Raw genomic sequence first — 16931 nt, 5'->3', positions numbered from 1 at the left:
GTTGCCTATCATTAGAAAAACAACATTTGTAATTACAGTAGAGCGCCGATTATCCGAAGTAATTGGGTGTTCGGAAAACTGGTTTGTTCGGATAATCGAACTGTACATGTTTATTTGCCAAAAAGAAGTACTGTACAGTAAATTTATTCATAAAAACAGGCATCTCTTTAAGTATTACACAGTAACGTACAAAGGCAACTTTAGTAGGAATATATAGTATGTGGTACAGTTTATTAAACAAAAATATGTACATATTACATACGCATTTTGCATGAACTATACACACAGTACACAAAATTAACGTTTTAAAAAATCCTTTATTTTGGTCTGTCTAAGCAAGCCTACACGCTTACGAGCAGCTAAGTCACGTACTTTTTTCATTACAGATATCTGAAAGTGGACAGTAGGGTGGGAGAGTAACAGGTGCGAGCGAGTACACAGTTTGGTTAAGCGGTCGTTCGGTTGACCGACGTTCGGATAATCGACGCTCTACTGTACATAAAATCGAGAAATGACATTCAAAATTTAACACAAATATCCGCAAAATAAAACGATTTTTATACTTGTTTTCAAGATATACAAGTTCGTTCTATTTAATTATCACTTGAAAATCTTTTCAATACTAAAATATTCTTTATTTCGTTGAACAGGCACAGCCAAGTTCTGGAACATGCATATTTTGACACTTGAATTCGTGAAATTGCTTTTGTTGTGAATTATATTAATTAAATAAAACTGTTTTCCCACAGTTTCACCGTCCTTTTGTTAAATTTCATAAAGTATGATACATGTACAACCTTTTTGCCTTGAAAACTAGTTATATACATGTATCTATATCTTTTTCTCTCTTTATATATACAAAATTACACATCAGTTTTTAATGAATTATTATGTTTATCGTTTAACATAGAATTGAAAGTGGATATGACATTGCTTTGTTGCAATTGAGTGAGCCGCTTGAACACAACAAATTCGTTCAACCCATACAATTACAACCGAAAGGACCTTCAGAGGGTAAGTATGTTATACATACAAATAATACGCATAACCTAAATGGATTAATACTTCTTTGAAAGCTATATATAACCCAGTAAACTTAGGCCAAAAAATAGGGTAGATGTGAAACAAATGCATAACTAGCTTAAATTTGCAGGATTAGCTCCTAGAGATGTGTAGAACGAATCCTGGAAAGCCCTAATTTTCAATGTTTGCTTCCATCCGAAATAGCGAATCAAAGATGGCCGTCAAGCTCTATTCGTCCTAGTGAGGTTTTCCTCCATATCTCATAGTCACTTAAAAAGCATCATTTTTCGGTTGCGTAAAAACTATCTGCAAGGATGACTGTTGTTATTTAAACCCAGATTTACCCAATAAAAGAATTGTAAACGTTCTGTAGGCTTCATATAGATTGATATTTAAAATACGAATTTTTTCTGGTTTACAATGTAATGTGAATCTGTTTAGAATAACTTTGAAACAACTGTCAAATCTTAAGAAGTAATTCGAAAGCTCTTTGTATTTTGTTTAAAAAAATGAAGCTCCTCTGAAAAATAGCAGACATATTTAATTCTTACTGAAACGGTCATTGTGATCTTAAAGTTGAATTTTTGTGCACAGTTAGGTACTTGATAGATTACTATGAATGTTTGTACGTTACTTTTCCATATGTCAATTCTGATTGAAGTGGCTTCCTAAACAATATAATATAAATAAGTTGTAAAAATATTGCAAGCCCCTTCCACTCACACTGCAGATCCGTCACTGCTTACATCATGCTATCTATTATAGTAAAACAGGCTCCGTTTTGTAGTTGTTCAAGAAGCGCTCCCCAATAGGTGGAGTTTTAGGTGGTTTCCAAGCTTTTAACGATGTCTACAATGTATTAGTATCATGAAATTTTCGTGTATGTTCCAGTGAAAACTGCATCAAGTTTGAACAAACTGTGACTGAACTACAAGCAAAAGTATATTTTCTTTAACTTCCCAAAGTATAACATTGGTTGTAAACAGTGCAGAATTATTAGTTTGTACTGAAGTGAATTTAAGCTTGGGCGGCAAACTGTAATGTATTTTAATAATTATAGTGCACGTACTTTCATATTTTTTTTCAAATCACCTCATAAGAATAGATTAAAGTACTGAATGTAATGAATTTAATCAATTTACGACTTTTGTTTACGACGCCATTAAAGTACCGGTAGTTGCTCTTGTATTTTATTCAAGACTTCGAGGAATCTGGTTGTGTCGTGTCTCTGGTGAAACATCTAACTGGATTAAGTAGATGCAGAAATACAATCTCTTTAACATTGGTTTATGCAGCAGAAGAATGTAAAAAACTGGGACAAAAACATGCATAGTGACTTATGATCAACTATTGTTTTGGAACGCTACGTAAATTGTTACCGCAGCAGAACCAGGGACTGATCTGTCAAAAACTGTTGTTCGGCTTGGTGGGTTCCACTTGCTAATGTCTGACCTAGCCACTATTGGGTACCTAATGTTAGGCAGTGGAATCGAGAAGCTGTTGTGGTAAGCGTACGCTCCTTTGGTGTGGGAGACCCGGGTTCGATTCCCGGCGAGAGCTCATGTTGTTCGGATTCCACGCTAATCAGTAGGTCCACGTCTCATATAGCCTCGCTGTTGAAAGGGACGTTAAACTCAAAATCAACTCAACTCAACTCGAGGAGCTGTGGGGTTTGTCGTATTCGAATAATACAGTTGGGAAAATGATGAATGGTTATGATTATTCCAAAACCCTAAGAGCTCATTTTCTGACATTCATTATGGTGTATGTGATACTTCTTGAACAGTCTCTAAAAGAGTTAAACGAAGAGACCAAAAATATTATTCGAAATACTATTCATGAACTTGTGGCGACAAATACAAAAAATATTGCAGATTTTCAAGGGAACAACAGCATCAAACAACTAATCGATATTGTGGAAATTGCTGCAGAAAATGGAAACTTCTCGAGAACTGACACGTTGTGGCTACAGTATATGGAATATGTCAAACTTATCCTTCTCTATATTCAATCAGATCAAGTTGATCACTGGGAACTACATTTGTATTGCATTAAATCAATGATGCCTTACTTTTACGCTTATATGCCAAATGTGCCTATTTATATGTACAACAAATGGTAGAGTTGAATGGAAGATGGGCAACGCTGAATTCAGAAAATTTAGGAAGGTTACTTTAGTATTTGAAAAAAAGACAAAGTATGGAGTGGGATATCGCCAGATATGATAATAGAAAAGTGTCTTATGAAATCAATGAAAGTAACCGAGGGAGTAATACAAGTTCGAGGAATGGTTGATTCTACTTTATCAAGATGAGTTTCCTTATGTCCTATAAGCATGAAAGTATCAGAAGATTTAGAAAACTTTCGTTAAAACGTTTTGCGTCCTCAGAACATGTTGAATTTTGCCCATCCAAACAGTCACGAGATGACTCTGATCTGATGCTTTACAATCCTTTCAACGACAATTATCCTAAACACTTATTGATAAATATAGCTACCGGGTTGGTTGCTGATGATAAAACGAATTGTGGCAGTGCAAAATAAGTTGGTGAAAAACTACTATCCTCTATTGCAGGAGCTTCCCAACATTTTTCAATAACAACTTATAAGTTCAGCAAAAACTCAAGAGCACAAAAATGTTGCTTTTTGGCATCAATAAAATTACATGAAATGCATCACATGAAATTGCTTTATTGATCATTTTATGGTATACATCGAAGTAGCTATTCTTGTAGAGTATATAGGTTTTCCATAATTGAAATATGTTTATTTTAAACTTAGATATGTGGAAAAATATCAAACAAGGCAAAAGTGCTTGGCGGCCATCTTTGACAAGCTATTTTGGATGGAAGTGGACATGGAAAATTAGGGGACTTTCAGGATTCGTTCTGCATGTAAAGAGGAACAAATCCTGAAATTTTCAGCTGCTTGTGAGTTACTTTCACATAAAATCCTAAATTTACTGGGCTACTAGATCTGACAATGAAATTCACAAATACCCAATTGTAATCTAACTTTGGAAGCCTTATATAAAGAACTAGGCAAAATTTCATAATCTTGAGATACTCATTCCTTACATAACTGAGTTGAAATGTAACAATGTCTTACCTAGTGGTGTTTATTATTTTTGTTGTGAGATGAACCATATTCAATTTCTTTTGAAGCTTGACAACAGTGGATGTGATGGATTAATTAATGGATTTATAAAGCATTAACCGCTTAACTTAAAACCACGAATTATTACGTTATTTTTGTTTTGCCCTAAAATTATGAACATGAATATATTCGTGCAAAGAAAAAAGATCTAAATATTAATTTAAACGACGAATCCTTACGTTCGCCATACGCAGCTGAGTGTATGGGTGTTCGCTAGATGTCGGTAATATTCATTTAACTATTTTTGGCTAATATTTTGCATTGAAGATCAATGCTTATTGACGAAATGACTAAATTGAAATAGCATATTTACATTGTACCGAAAAAATTATAAAATTTGGAACGACTTTTGCGAAAAAAATTATAAGTTAAGCGGTTAATAAAGAAGATAGGTTAATGTGCTAGTAACGATCAGAAATGACGAGAACATTACACAAATTCGTAGAATTGTGTATTAAAAGCGTTCGCGAACTGTAAGAAGCATAACATACTAAGAAAACATTGATAGAAAAAACAGTTCAGAAGCACTAATCAACATTTTTTCGATGAAATGTGTCCCGAAAACTGAATGATCAATGCCGTGTACGTAATGGTGTTTTATTTGCACACAAATAACTGTACTGGGACATGCTTCCTATGCAAGTGATTTGTATCCATTGATTTTCCTCTTTTTTCCCAAGCGTAAAGGACATATTGAAGGGCAAACATTCGATGACATTCAGAACATGAAGGGTAATACGATAACAAGTCTGATAGTCTTCCCAGAAAAATGACCGGAGTTGCTTTCAGACTAAGTGCTGGAATCGGTGTATAGTTACACAAGGAGAATAGTTTGACTGTATCCTAACTGTAGTTATATTCTGAGATGAGGTATGTAGTATCTTTTCAATCATGAAATTGGGAAACTTAATTGTCAGGAAAAGCAATGTTGGTATACGATTCAGTAACGTTCTCAGCGTAATATATTCACGAATTCAGTGGAACATTTAGTATACAATCCTGTTATGCATATTTCTAATCTCAGATATTTTATTTTTTCTTTAATAATATTTTCCGAATCTCTAAATTTTGTTTTCCATATCTTTGATATACATAATTTGTTATAAAATATTTAGAATAGTCTACTTTTACTATTTCCTTTTGCTTTTGAGTATACGTTGAATAAATAAGATGTGTCAAGGATGGGACAAGTACCCTACACAATAAAGAAACTAGTGTTAGCAATGCCTTTATTTGATTTCCACATGGTGCGAAGTTAGTTGTAATCTGCTTTTAATCTATGCAGTAATACGAGCTATTGAAGTAAATGTATCCTCTAAATTTATATACAGATAATTTGTAAAGAACTTTAGTAACTATATCAAGAAAGTGTTTCATTCCACGTAACATTACCTAAGAATTATCTTTAGATTGTTAAGTTCATGTCTACACTATTTTAAGTATTAGGTATTGACCTGTTTTTTATTTTCAATTGTAATGCAAAACTTACCTTAAATATTTTACAGGAACTACTTGTCAGCTTGTTGGATGGGGAAATACTCAACCTGGAGCCACAAATACTATGTCTGATATTCCATTGTATGTTACTGTACCAGTGATGAATAATTGTGGTTGCATAAGCATTTTAAAAGAGTTTGATCCTCTTTATCTTGTAAATGAAATGCATATTTGCACTGGGAAATTCTACGAGAACAAAGTTCATTGCAAGGTAAAATAGTAGTTATAAGCACAAGCATTAGATGTGTAAATGTTTCTTATTTTCTGGCATATTTTTACTAGGTAGTAATCTCATAGCCATACTTAAACTCTCTTGTTTTTTTTATGATTTATTATATGTTTACGAAATTTATTTAAAAATATTATAAATGTAGAGTGTTGTCTAAAGGGAATCAAGAAGACAGAACTTGAAATTCGTCTCAAGTGTATGCTGTATACCGTGCCTTAATCTTATCACCATACTAAAGAAAAGTATCTATGTATTATCAGTTAAATTGTCTTATTTAATATCAAATCCCTATTTCTTTTCGTGCAACACACTCGAAATCGAATACTTTTTTTTTTAATATCGAATACTTTTTTATTCCACACTTTTTCGGGAACTGGGAAAACTTTCATCTACACCTTGCATTATTAAATAATCTGAATTCCGTATTGAATACTTCTGAATTGTTTTTAAAGGAACCTGGACATTTTATTATAAATAAATTCATAGTACTGAAGTTCTTTCGTTTCAAGAATGATTCTTAGTTACATTTTTATGGCTAAATATGCTTTATTTCGCGTGGATGACATTTGAACATCCTCATTGAAAAAATGATTCAATTTTTGCTTTAGATTAACCGGCTTGAAATCAACTACAGTATTGAATACCTAGAAAGCTTTCCTAAGTCTGACTCAAACATACGGTCATACTGCTTGGATAGCTGCTACACGTTCCTTCTACGAAAAGCTCTTAATTTTAGAAAGACATGCACTGCGTATTGCATTTCGAATTAAGTTACCTAGCCCAACAGCAGAGTTGTGTAACCGTGTTGAGTTTCCATCTCTACAGTTTCATCTCGAAAAGTTACGTCTCACCTACATACGCAATCGTTATAAAGCACACCATCCTCTACTTCAGACTACTATGCATCATATGACACTCCATCCATTGCCATTTCGATATTCCCATCCACCACTATCACTCCTATATACACTGTACAGCTACACACTACCTCCTGATGCCCCAGATCTGGAGTTACTTACAGACTATCAAATTCATGACCATCTTCCGCTCATCTTTCCACCCTATGTTGCACAATAAATCCATCCACAACTAACATGGACTCCCATTGTCTTCATCAATGCCTAGAGTAGCCCCTATGAAAGAAGATAAATTATTTCGTCCACTAACTTTCCCCTGTGTTGTGATCTGATCACACACCTCGCCTCATCCATCATCCTCATCTCCAAAGCATATAAACTTACATAATGACAATTAAGTTGCATGTTATTTACTCATTCTATGTCCAGACTTAATGTTCATGTACATCATGTAATAGCTTTGTCACACTCTGACTGATGTTAAGGCCCGCAGAGGTCCTTAACTCTTTGATAATTGGAACAAGATTTAATAAAGAACTTTGAGACCCTCTCAAAGTCCCCCACATCTACTTTTCCATACTTCAGATCCCTAAGAGAGGGCGTAACCCTCTAACAGGGTTCTAGCCGGAACGGTTAGTCACGCACACAAAAAATTGCTTTAGAGCAATGGTATATTTTCTAGTCAATAACCGTTATGAACTTCTAGTAATACCATATCACTTTAGTAATTCAATGTCGTTGAAGTCAGTAGTAACCTCTGTTCCTGTAAAACATACAAGTGTTGGCCTATTTTATTATAATCCTATGAAACGACACAAGTATAACGTGTGAAAGCACTATAGGAATGTCTGGAAACTTTGTTAACTGTTTCATCTAGTTAGCATCTACATTTTGTGCTTAAGAGTGACACCTGTAAAGTTACATGCTATTTTATATTATTAAACTATCCGTTACTAATGCTTCCTGCACTTGCACTTGTAATACACTTCTGTTTATTTAATCATATATGCAGCACAATCCAATTGAACACTTTGTTGCAACTAGTTCTCATTATCTCTACGAGCTAAATTGCGAAAATCTATTTATCACGAAATCACGCAGATTTTTTATAAACGCAAAATGATATTATTAAAATCTCAAAGGAAGATGTTAACATTAGAAAGTGTATCACCCTTAAATACAATGTATAAAATTTGGACATGTCGACATATGCTGCATTTAATACGTAACTACATTACTTATCTATACAAAGAGAAACGAAGAACTGGTACATCAGAATGCTTCTTGTTCGGAGAAAATAAAAGAGTCAACTGGATGGTCATTTATTCTGCATTGTTTCACCATTGCATGAAGCTAATAACAAGAAAAAGGGGCACTCAAATTTCCAATAATTGCATCCGTTTCGCTACCTGTACCCCGTGGAAGTAATTACTCAGATACAATCTTCCCGCTTAGACACAATCGATAATTGGTATAAAAATAATCTTGTCACGAGTTCAGATGACGACAGAGTAAAATGAATAGCTACCGCACTTATTCTAGTCACCATTCAGGGTGACCATCGCTTCAGGTCAGCCTTATCACTTAGAGCTGATCCTTTATTGCACACACAGGAGTCCCAGGTACTTTAGTGGAGGAATTTTAGGTCAAAATCAGGGGTTTGTATAAAAAAAAATCATACAAGCAAGGAACTTTGCACAGTTGTAGTACTTGACCTCCTTATCAACATACTAAAAGTCCCCTAAGACTGTTCTTGAGCTTCTGCCGCCATATTGGAAAATGGCTGCCAATTTTCAGTTTTTCGCTGATAACTCCACAATGAGCAGAGATAGCGTAAACTATAAAGACTAATGATATGTAGAGAATGAAAAAACACACATTTTAGTGTATAACATATCTCCCTAGCTTTACTCTTTCAGGAGATAAGAAGTTTTAAGTTATGGGAACTTTGTTATTTTGTGCAGATAGTACGGTTTCTCTAGCAGAATTCGATCACTGCAGATTGCATAATTACTCAAATTGTGTATTAAAATCAAGAGGATAAAAATACAAATTTTGGTGTGTTTATATATATCTATCAGTGGCTTCTAAATCACACAGTAATAATATTTGTAAATCAAGTGGCGATCCGTAAAGTGTACAATAAATGTAATTACTTTGTAGTAGACATAAACGTGTATTGAGCATAGTTTATTTTTCATAACAAACCTCTAACTTTGACATAATATTTCTGCAGTGTTTATATTATTTTTGCAGATGCCACTACATGTTTATATCTAAGAATGCTAAAAAATACATTAGAATACAATAATTTATATTGAAAATTATTATTAAAAATACATTCTAAAGTTCGTTCTTTTTTCTATGTAATTTAAATGTAAAATGCATGTAATTCGTCCTCATTTCCTTGCGAAGTAGGAACGTGTGGGTAATTATCACACGAAACGCTCTGGCAATAACCACACACGGGTTAACAAGGTAACCCAGCGTTAAAACAAACACAATTATTCTTACAATTATCTTTACACCCACAAGATTTATGTACAATAATTCGGAAGGAGCAGGTTCCACGACTGAGAAAATCCGCATCAATTAGCTGTGAGATTGTGTTCATCCCCAATTTGTAAGCTGTAGTGAATTTCCTTTCCATTCCTGCACCTGATGATATACATGGAAAGGATGCATTTGCTGCTGCATTTGCGTTTGCATTTGTTAGGGGTAGCAGTGCGAGATCAAATCTCAAACGTAATGTTTGCTTACCGGTGAGAAAATTGTACCCATAATAACGATAGTCATCTAGGCTCCAGCTTTCCTTGGCACCATAGAGTTGAAGCAGAAATCTTTCACCAGTCTCTTATTGTTTCTTGGGTAGAAAACGGATCATTGACCACTAAAATTGATGTCCTCAAATCTTTATCTTTCTGGAGAAGACGCGTGATTTGAAGTTTACCTTTTCGGTATATAGCCGAAATTTGTATCACAACCTGTTGATGCATGCAGAAATTACAGTACATCACATATTTCTTCAACAAATAATAACTGTTGCTGTTAAATATTAAATATAGGTTTCTGTTTCTTAGTCCCAGAGGAAGGCCTTAGATACCACAAATCAGTTTTTCTTTGTTAATATTGTTAACAGAATCGAAATATCGGTGTCTTTACCGATAACAACAAGCACTTAACACGTATTTTCCATGACTAACGATTGAACTATCATCATTAGCTTCTGCTAGGCCAGTCTTCACATTATACTTCAAACAACAAGCTACCCAGGTATTAATTAAGGCAACTTTATTATTGAGATTATCTAAAAATTCAGCTTGAGTACAGGTCGTAACTGGGTTTGCTTGAAAATGAATTATTGCCGACGTTGTATGTACTGTTCTCTCTGTTCCTCGATTTCTTTCGTTGGCTGTTTGGTATATCCATCAAAAATAACGATGCAATTATCACCGTAATGGATACTATGTACGACATGAAGTAATCAAGAATATCATTGTGTATCGCTGGTCTTCGCCATACAACAGAATGCAGCTGTGTTCTCCATCTAAAACATAAACAACATTCGTTGGGTATTTTGAAGTTGCCTTCTTCACATTTAAAAGCTGAAACCAACGATGACTTGATGTCCATTCTCATTGAGATATTATCAAATAATGAAGGTGGTTTGGAAAAACTCATATCGAAAGCAATCTCTCAACTGATCAGTTCCTTTTATGACATAGATAATCCTATGGAATAATTCTTGGCTATTAATAACTACCTTATGGTCTTAGAGTTTTATTCCTGCACTTATTGAAGCCAGAGGGGAAACTTTATTCTTCAGTTTCAGTTTAAGAGTACGGAAATCCTTTCATTGCACAATTTGAGTAACTGCAATCTATAGTGACAGATTTCTGCCAGAGAAACCGTATTATTTGCACAAAATAACAAAGTTCCCATAACTTAAAACTTTATATTTCCTGAAAGAATAAAGATAGAGACGTATTATACATCAAAATATGTATTCTTTCATGCTCTACATATCATTAGTCTTTATATTTTACGCTGTCTCTGCTCATTGTGGAGTTATCGGCGAAAAACTGAATATCGGCGGCCTTTTTCCAATATGGCGGTCGAAGCTCAAGGTCAATCTCAGGGAATTTTTAGTATGTTGATAAGGAAGTCAAGTACTACAACTGTGCAAAGTTTCTTGCTTGTGTGAATTATTATTATTATTATTTTACAAAATTCCTGCACTACTTGTAACGGTAAAAATCCCTTAGTAACACAGCCCTTACGATCTAACCTAGCCCATTAACGAGTGTGGGCATACAATCATTTGCAGTGATGACACTCAAACTTGCAAGGAAACCTCACTTTCCCTTGGAACTCATAGCTCAAGTTAGCGAATCCCTTTATATGACTACAGCTTGCAGATCAACTCAAACCAGAAACCCCAGGACGATCCGGGGCCTCGAATCCTTGCCCTGCTATCTACTTCTCGTTCAAAAAGGCTCAAGGGACTCCGCACAGCGCACAGATCTCCCAGACACAAGAGCGCGTCTTACTCGTCCCTTTGGCAGGTATCACGAAGGATTCCCTCTGACGACAGGAAATCGAGTCCTACTTACTTTATTTTATAAAAGAGCACATCTTACATTACCGGTACCAATGAGTGATGTACTCCATCTATTTGAAGTAGATATTCCTATACTGACAGAATGCTGAGAGTTCCTATTTACACTATTAATGGTCATCATCAGCGGGTTAGCTTCTTCTACAACCTACCTTACAATTATGCCCGATCTTTTCATTCTCCAACGTGTGTGTATGAATTGTTTGAAAGGAAGTTGCGAAGAAACCATTGTATTTAATTCCTCAGTATAATTCTATGCTTTCGGTCTCCCTGACAAGTCGGGGCTAACATCATATGCAGTATAAGCTTCAGTGTCATAAGGCAAGCTTACTCCACTCTTGGAAAATATAGCTCGAAGTTATTGAATCCCAGAGTTTGACCAGAGCCTGGCAAAGTCCAACCCTACCCAGAATTACCAGGCTAACCCACGGGACTCGGATCCTGGGTATCTAGCTTCCTGTCCTTCAGCTAGTCCCAGGAGTTAGAAAAGAAGGACAACCAACAACCTCATGGACAACCTCATGGTTCACGTCTTATCCGTCCATTTGAGAGATATCCCGAAACTTCCATCCTGTGATGAGGGTGTCGTACTCCTGCCTACCTCACTTTACTGAAGAGGTACACCAAGCATTACCAGTATCAATTGACATTGTAGATATTCCCATTTAGAAGACACCAATCGCTCTTCTCAGGTAGATGTGGGTACTATATCTTGGAATTAGCTATGCGAGTCTACTTCACTCCGTTTAGACACCATGGTGATGTACCACGCACACTTCTGGTCTGCGACGTTGACCGATTTAGGAGGCTGCCAACCTCTTCTAACTTCTATCCTCCTTTAGTACGGGGTACTGCCTCCATGTCTGCATATGTCCATCGCTTGTCGACTCGGATACTATGAGGAAGAGCTTAGCATAGAAGGCAATGTGATAATTCTCTTAAGCCAACGCGTGCTACTCCATATTAGTATTTTATTGGTGGTTACCACTTATGGCTTGATTCCACCTAAAATTTTTCAACACAGGCTTTTCACCGGGTATAAAGGAATATTCTTTTTGCAATAATGAGCATTCTACCTTAGTAAATGGAATGTTCGTGATAACACAGATGATTCTCTAATTGAGATTGAAATGATTAATGAACAATGCTGCTGACTTAGGAACATCTATAGGAATAATAATAACGGCCTCAACTTCATCCTCAAAACAATTTCAAGATATTCATAAATTGAGTGGCATGTGATTACTTGAATTACTTTCGTTCACTTTGTTCCTCAACATCACAATCTCGTGCTGAATTAAAAATGCACAGAGTAGCTTATAATCGCCCATACTGCAGTATACACCAATATCAATAAAGTAACTTATATTGTATTGTTTAACGTGGTTAAGTTAATACGTATAAGTAACAGATTCACGTACCGAAACTGGAAACAATCTATTCTGTGGTGACAAACGTTAATAACTCTTCAAGGTTATCATGTATCACAAACAAGAAATTTTGAGTCCAATGTATGAATTAGTGTAAACTTTATAATAAAAATTATGTTAATTACTTAATGCGATCAGTGAAAATAGTTTCCAAGTACGAAAAACAGACTTAATTAGAATTTGACTTTCAAAAATTAGTTTATCTCCGTTTTCAGACATTGAATATTTCCTCTATTTAACGATAATCTCTCTCTTATTATCGCTGACACCAGATAGTGATCTGTGTCACAATCAACCACTCTGAACGACTGAACATCAATTATGCTAGATTGTCTTCTATCTACTAAAACGCGGTCAATTTGATTATATGTTCTTCCGTCTGGTGAGGTCCAAGTTTATTTATGGACGTCGCGATGTGGAAATTTTGTACTTTCCACGATAAGTTTACGAGTCTAACATCGTTGTCATTACTTTCCTTAAGCAGATTCTTTCCCTATAATCGATTTGAAAGTATCCTGTCGTCTTACCTTCAGATTCAAATCCCCTAATAGATTTTCATATGGTATCCGGGGAGTTGGTCAAATATCTGTTCCACTTCTTCGTAAAAACTGTCTTTTATATTATCATACTTATCTTGTATTGAGGCATGTACATTTAAAACAATATCATCGTAGCACGGACCCTTAAGAGTAATAAAAGAAAGTCTGTGATTAACAAATTCAACCCATTTAATTGGTAGTATTATTCGTTTGTGAACGAAAAATCCCGTTAGTAATTGGTGTTTTTTTTACTTCCTTTCCCCTAAAAGAACGTAAAATTTCCGGAATTCATAGTTCCATTTCTTTAACAAATAACTTCCTGAACTCCTACTAGGTCCATTCTGTATTACTCTAACTCGTTACGGATTTTAACGCACCTGTCCTATAAAGACTTCTAACATTCCATATTCCAAATCTCATGTCCATTTTCTTTTGCTGAGGTCGTGCCAAGTTATCAGTCCTGGCCCGAGGCTTCAGTGATTGTTTCTGAACAAGTGCTTTTTTTAGATGATGAAGTTGTTAGCCTCACCCAAGCCTCCAAGGTGGAGGACCACTCCTAGTCGTCTGTACGCGACTATTTATTCAGTATATTCGCAGCTAACCCCTATATCTAGAGGCCTTTTTCTCGATCTGCAACCTTAGGACGATCAATGCCATGGTGACAGGAACTACATTACACAAATAAATGCATAAATAATATGGTAGAAAATACGCAATACCTAATATAAATTTCAACAAACTAGAGCTTCGATTAAACAAATTAGAATATCACTTTATATAAGAAATGTAAAATGTTTTATTAGATAAGAGTACAAGGCGTGCTTTTTTAAAAGTACATACAGTTATGAAATTCGGCCGTTGCTGTCTGCATCCACACATAAGCGCTCTGCACCTATATCTGTTGGCAAGCTACAGACTCATTAGGGAAACATTCGACCGTGTTTACGTTTGGTGTGAGTAGTGTGAGTAATTAAGATGATTCCGCCAATTGAGAATCCTGCCGACTGTGAAATACGTGCTGTGAATTGTTTCTTTAGTGCTAAAAACGGGAAAGTGAATTCATCGCCAGATTAGTGAAGTGTGTGGAGAAAATATTATGATCGATGGAATGGTACGGAAATGGATTAGAATTTTTAAACATGGCCGCATAAATGTTCATGATGAGGAACGAAGTGGGTGACATTCTGTCATATTACTGAGGACTTGGTATAGAAAGTTGACGAAAAAGTGAAAGAAAACAGACGGTTTACGATTTCGTCGTTATCTGATAAGTTTCCTCAAGTTCCAGGAAATGTTCTCTATGAAATTGTACACCGTTCGTACAGTTCTGATCTAGTGTTCACATGTTCCTGCATTTGAAGAAGTATATTGGTGATCAGTGCCGATGATGATGAGGTCGAAATGGTTGTGTTGCACTGGTTCTCAAATCAGGCAGCAGATTCCTTAAAAATGGTATTCAAAAGCTTTTTACGATAAGTCCCTTAATATTGATATAAAATATTAAACAAAAAGTAGATTATGATACAGGCTTTCATATAACAATGAAATTGTTAGGGGAAAGAATACTTATTATTATATTTTTTTAATATTTCAAAACGGTAGTTTCTTTAAAAGACGCAACTCGTCACTAATTTCTACTTAGTTATCAGCATTAATGTTTAATCACTAACATATATTACTCAACAATATTTGTGATACTCTTTCGTTATTACTAATTTCAGGGAGATTCTGGAGGTCCACTTTCATGTGAAGGAAAATTGGCAGGTGTTATCTCTTTTGCAGCGGACTGCGGGGTGCCAGTTCCTTCCGCTTATATGAGAGTATCATATTTCAAGAATTGGATAGATTGTAAAATAAACAACAATTGTAATAAAAATGTATCTACTACAAAGACTCCTGCTCGCCGTAATAAAAAGGATTGAAAATCATTACTTCCTTTCTAGCTGCATTTATAAAAACATGTCGAAACCAGCTGAATATATAAAAATGTCGAAACCATATTAAATTTTAAATTTTTTATTACATGTGGATCAATCCATGCAAAGTGATCGAGAAAAAAGAAAAATTGCAGCTCGACCTTTTTTTTTAAAAAAAAAATCTAATTCTTTCATGAATGTTTATCCTATATCAGGGTACTTGAAAACCACAATTAATTATTTTTTACATCCCATGGCGATGCAAGGGCTGCCGTCATTTTGCGTTTTTTTTTTTTCGATTTTAGGCATTTACGTTGTTTTGAATATCTCACCATGCATTTGTCCTACCAAATTGAAAATTGCTGGACGTTTCTAACTCGTGTAGAGCTAACACTTTGGTCTCTTAACATGTTTTCCTAAAACCACTTAAAGGGTCTGCAGTAGCAACATTTTTGAGCATTGAAAACATGTTTGGAAAGAGGAAACAACTGACATAGAGGTCTGAATTTGTGTGTGCGTGTAGTCCGGGGTCATAAGTTAATACACAAAAGTTTACAGACCTGTAGCTGCTCCCAAAGGCCTGGAAAAATCGTAAAGTTGGGGAATTATCCCAACGCTAAAGCGTATTTCACTGTCCAATGGGCCTGGATTTAAAAATATGAAATTTTGGGAATAGTTAGTCCTTTAGTATACCATGACACACAACCAAGCGCGTTTTGTGTTCCTGAGCAGAAGGGGGTCAAAGTATGAAGTAATGACGTCATACTCCAGGAGGTGTTTTGTTCATAAAATCTACTGGAAATTTGTTGTTGTGAAGTAAAATAAAGTAGGATGAATGGTTAGTCCAGTCAAGGCTCTCAAGCTCGTATCTTTCCTCTAGCTGTAACACTGTCTTATCAGACCCACAGCAGCACTGGTGAAGAATGCCGCTATAAGCAGAAGGCGAGGAAAATCAAAATACACCCTTGACAAAAAGAAAGTCCGTAAGTATTCCTTGCTCTTGCTGCTTGCTATATAAATGATACTCAATCATATTTACTCTTGTTTTAACTGTCAACTCATGCAGGAAACTGTTGTCCTTTCGTTTCATCTACGTTCTCAAGTCAGTGAACATTTACTTGCTGTAACCACTGACTGCGGAATGAAAGCGTCATTACTTAATACTTTGAAACCCTTCTGCTCAAAAACACAAAACGCGCTTTGTTGTGTGTTATGATATACTAAAGGACTAACTATTACCAAAATTTCCTATTTTTTTATCCAGGTCTATTGGATATATTGGACAGTAAAATATGCTAAACTGACATAATTCCCCAACTTTACGATTTTTTCAGGCCTTTGGGAGTAGCTACAGGTCTGTAAATTTTTGTATATTAACTTAAGACCATGGACTATATGCACACACAAATTCAGACCTCTATGTCAGTTGTTTCCTCTTCCCAAACATGTTTTCAATGTCCAAAAATGTTGCTACTGCAGACCCTGATTTCACCCCCTCCAAGTGGTTTTAGGAAAAAAATGTTAAGAGATCAAAGTGTTAGCTCTGCACGAGTTGAGGACTTCGAGCAATTTTCAATTTGGTAGGACAAATGCATGGTAAGACAAAATGGCGCCTGCACCTGTGTTGCCGTGGGATATTGTAAAAAATAATTAATTGTGGTTTTGA

At 35.4% G+C, this 16931-nt stretch overlaps 1 protein-coding gene across 4 annotated transcripts in view; it reads left to right on the top strand.

Annotated features, from left to right (window-relative positions):
• The window catches only part of LOC145662811 (trypsin-like), a 108201-nt gene extending 92883 nt beyond the window's left edge, over positions 1-15318 (top strand). For 3 of the 4 annotated variants that reach the window (XM_081728700.1, XM_081728703.1, XM_081728702.1), the window contains 3 exons: positions 911-1014; positions 5685-5887; positions 15071-15318. In XM_081728700.1, the coding sequence (XP_081584826.1) occupies positions 911-1014; positions 5685-5887; positions 15071-15271 (508 nt within the window). In that variant the 3' untranslated portion in view covers positions 15272-15318. The remainder of the gene's footprint in view (positions 1-910; positions 1015-5684; positions 5888-15070) is intronic. The other variant, XM_081728699.1, reaches the window with a different exon arrangement.
• The last annotated feature ends 1613 nt before the right edge of the window (positions 15319-16931 follow it).

This window comes from Thermobia domestica, chromosome 10 (genome assembly GCF_964235325.1).
Source record: "Thermobia domestica chromosome 10, izTheDome1.hap1.1, whole genome shotgun sequence".
Taxonomy (NCBI): domain Eukaryota; kingdom Metazoa; phylum Arthropoda; class Insecta; order Zygentoma; family Lepismatidae; genus Thermobia; species Thermobia domestica.
The sequence above is the reverse complement of the archived record's forward strand: the minus strand, read 5'-3'. Positions and strand labels throughout refer to the sequence as shown.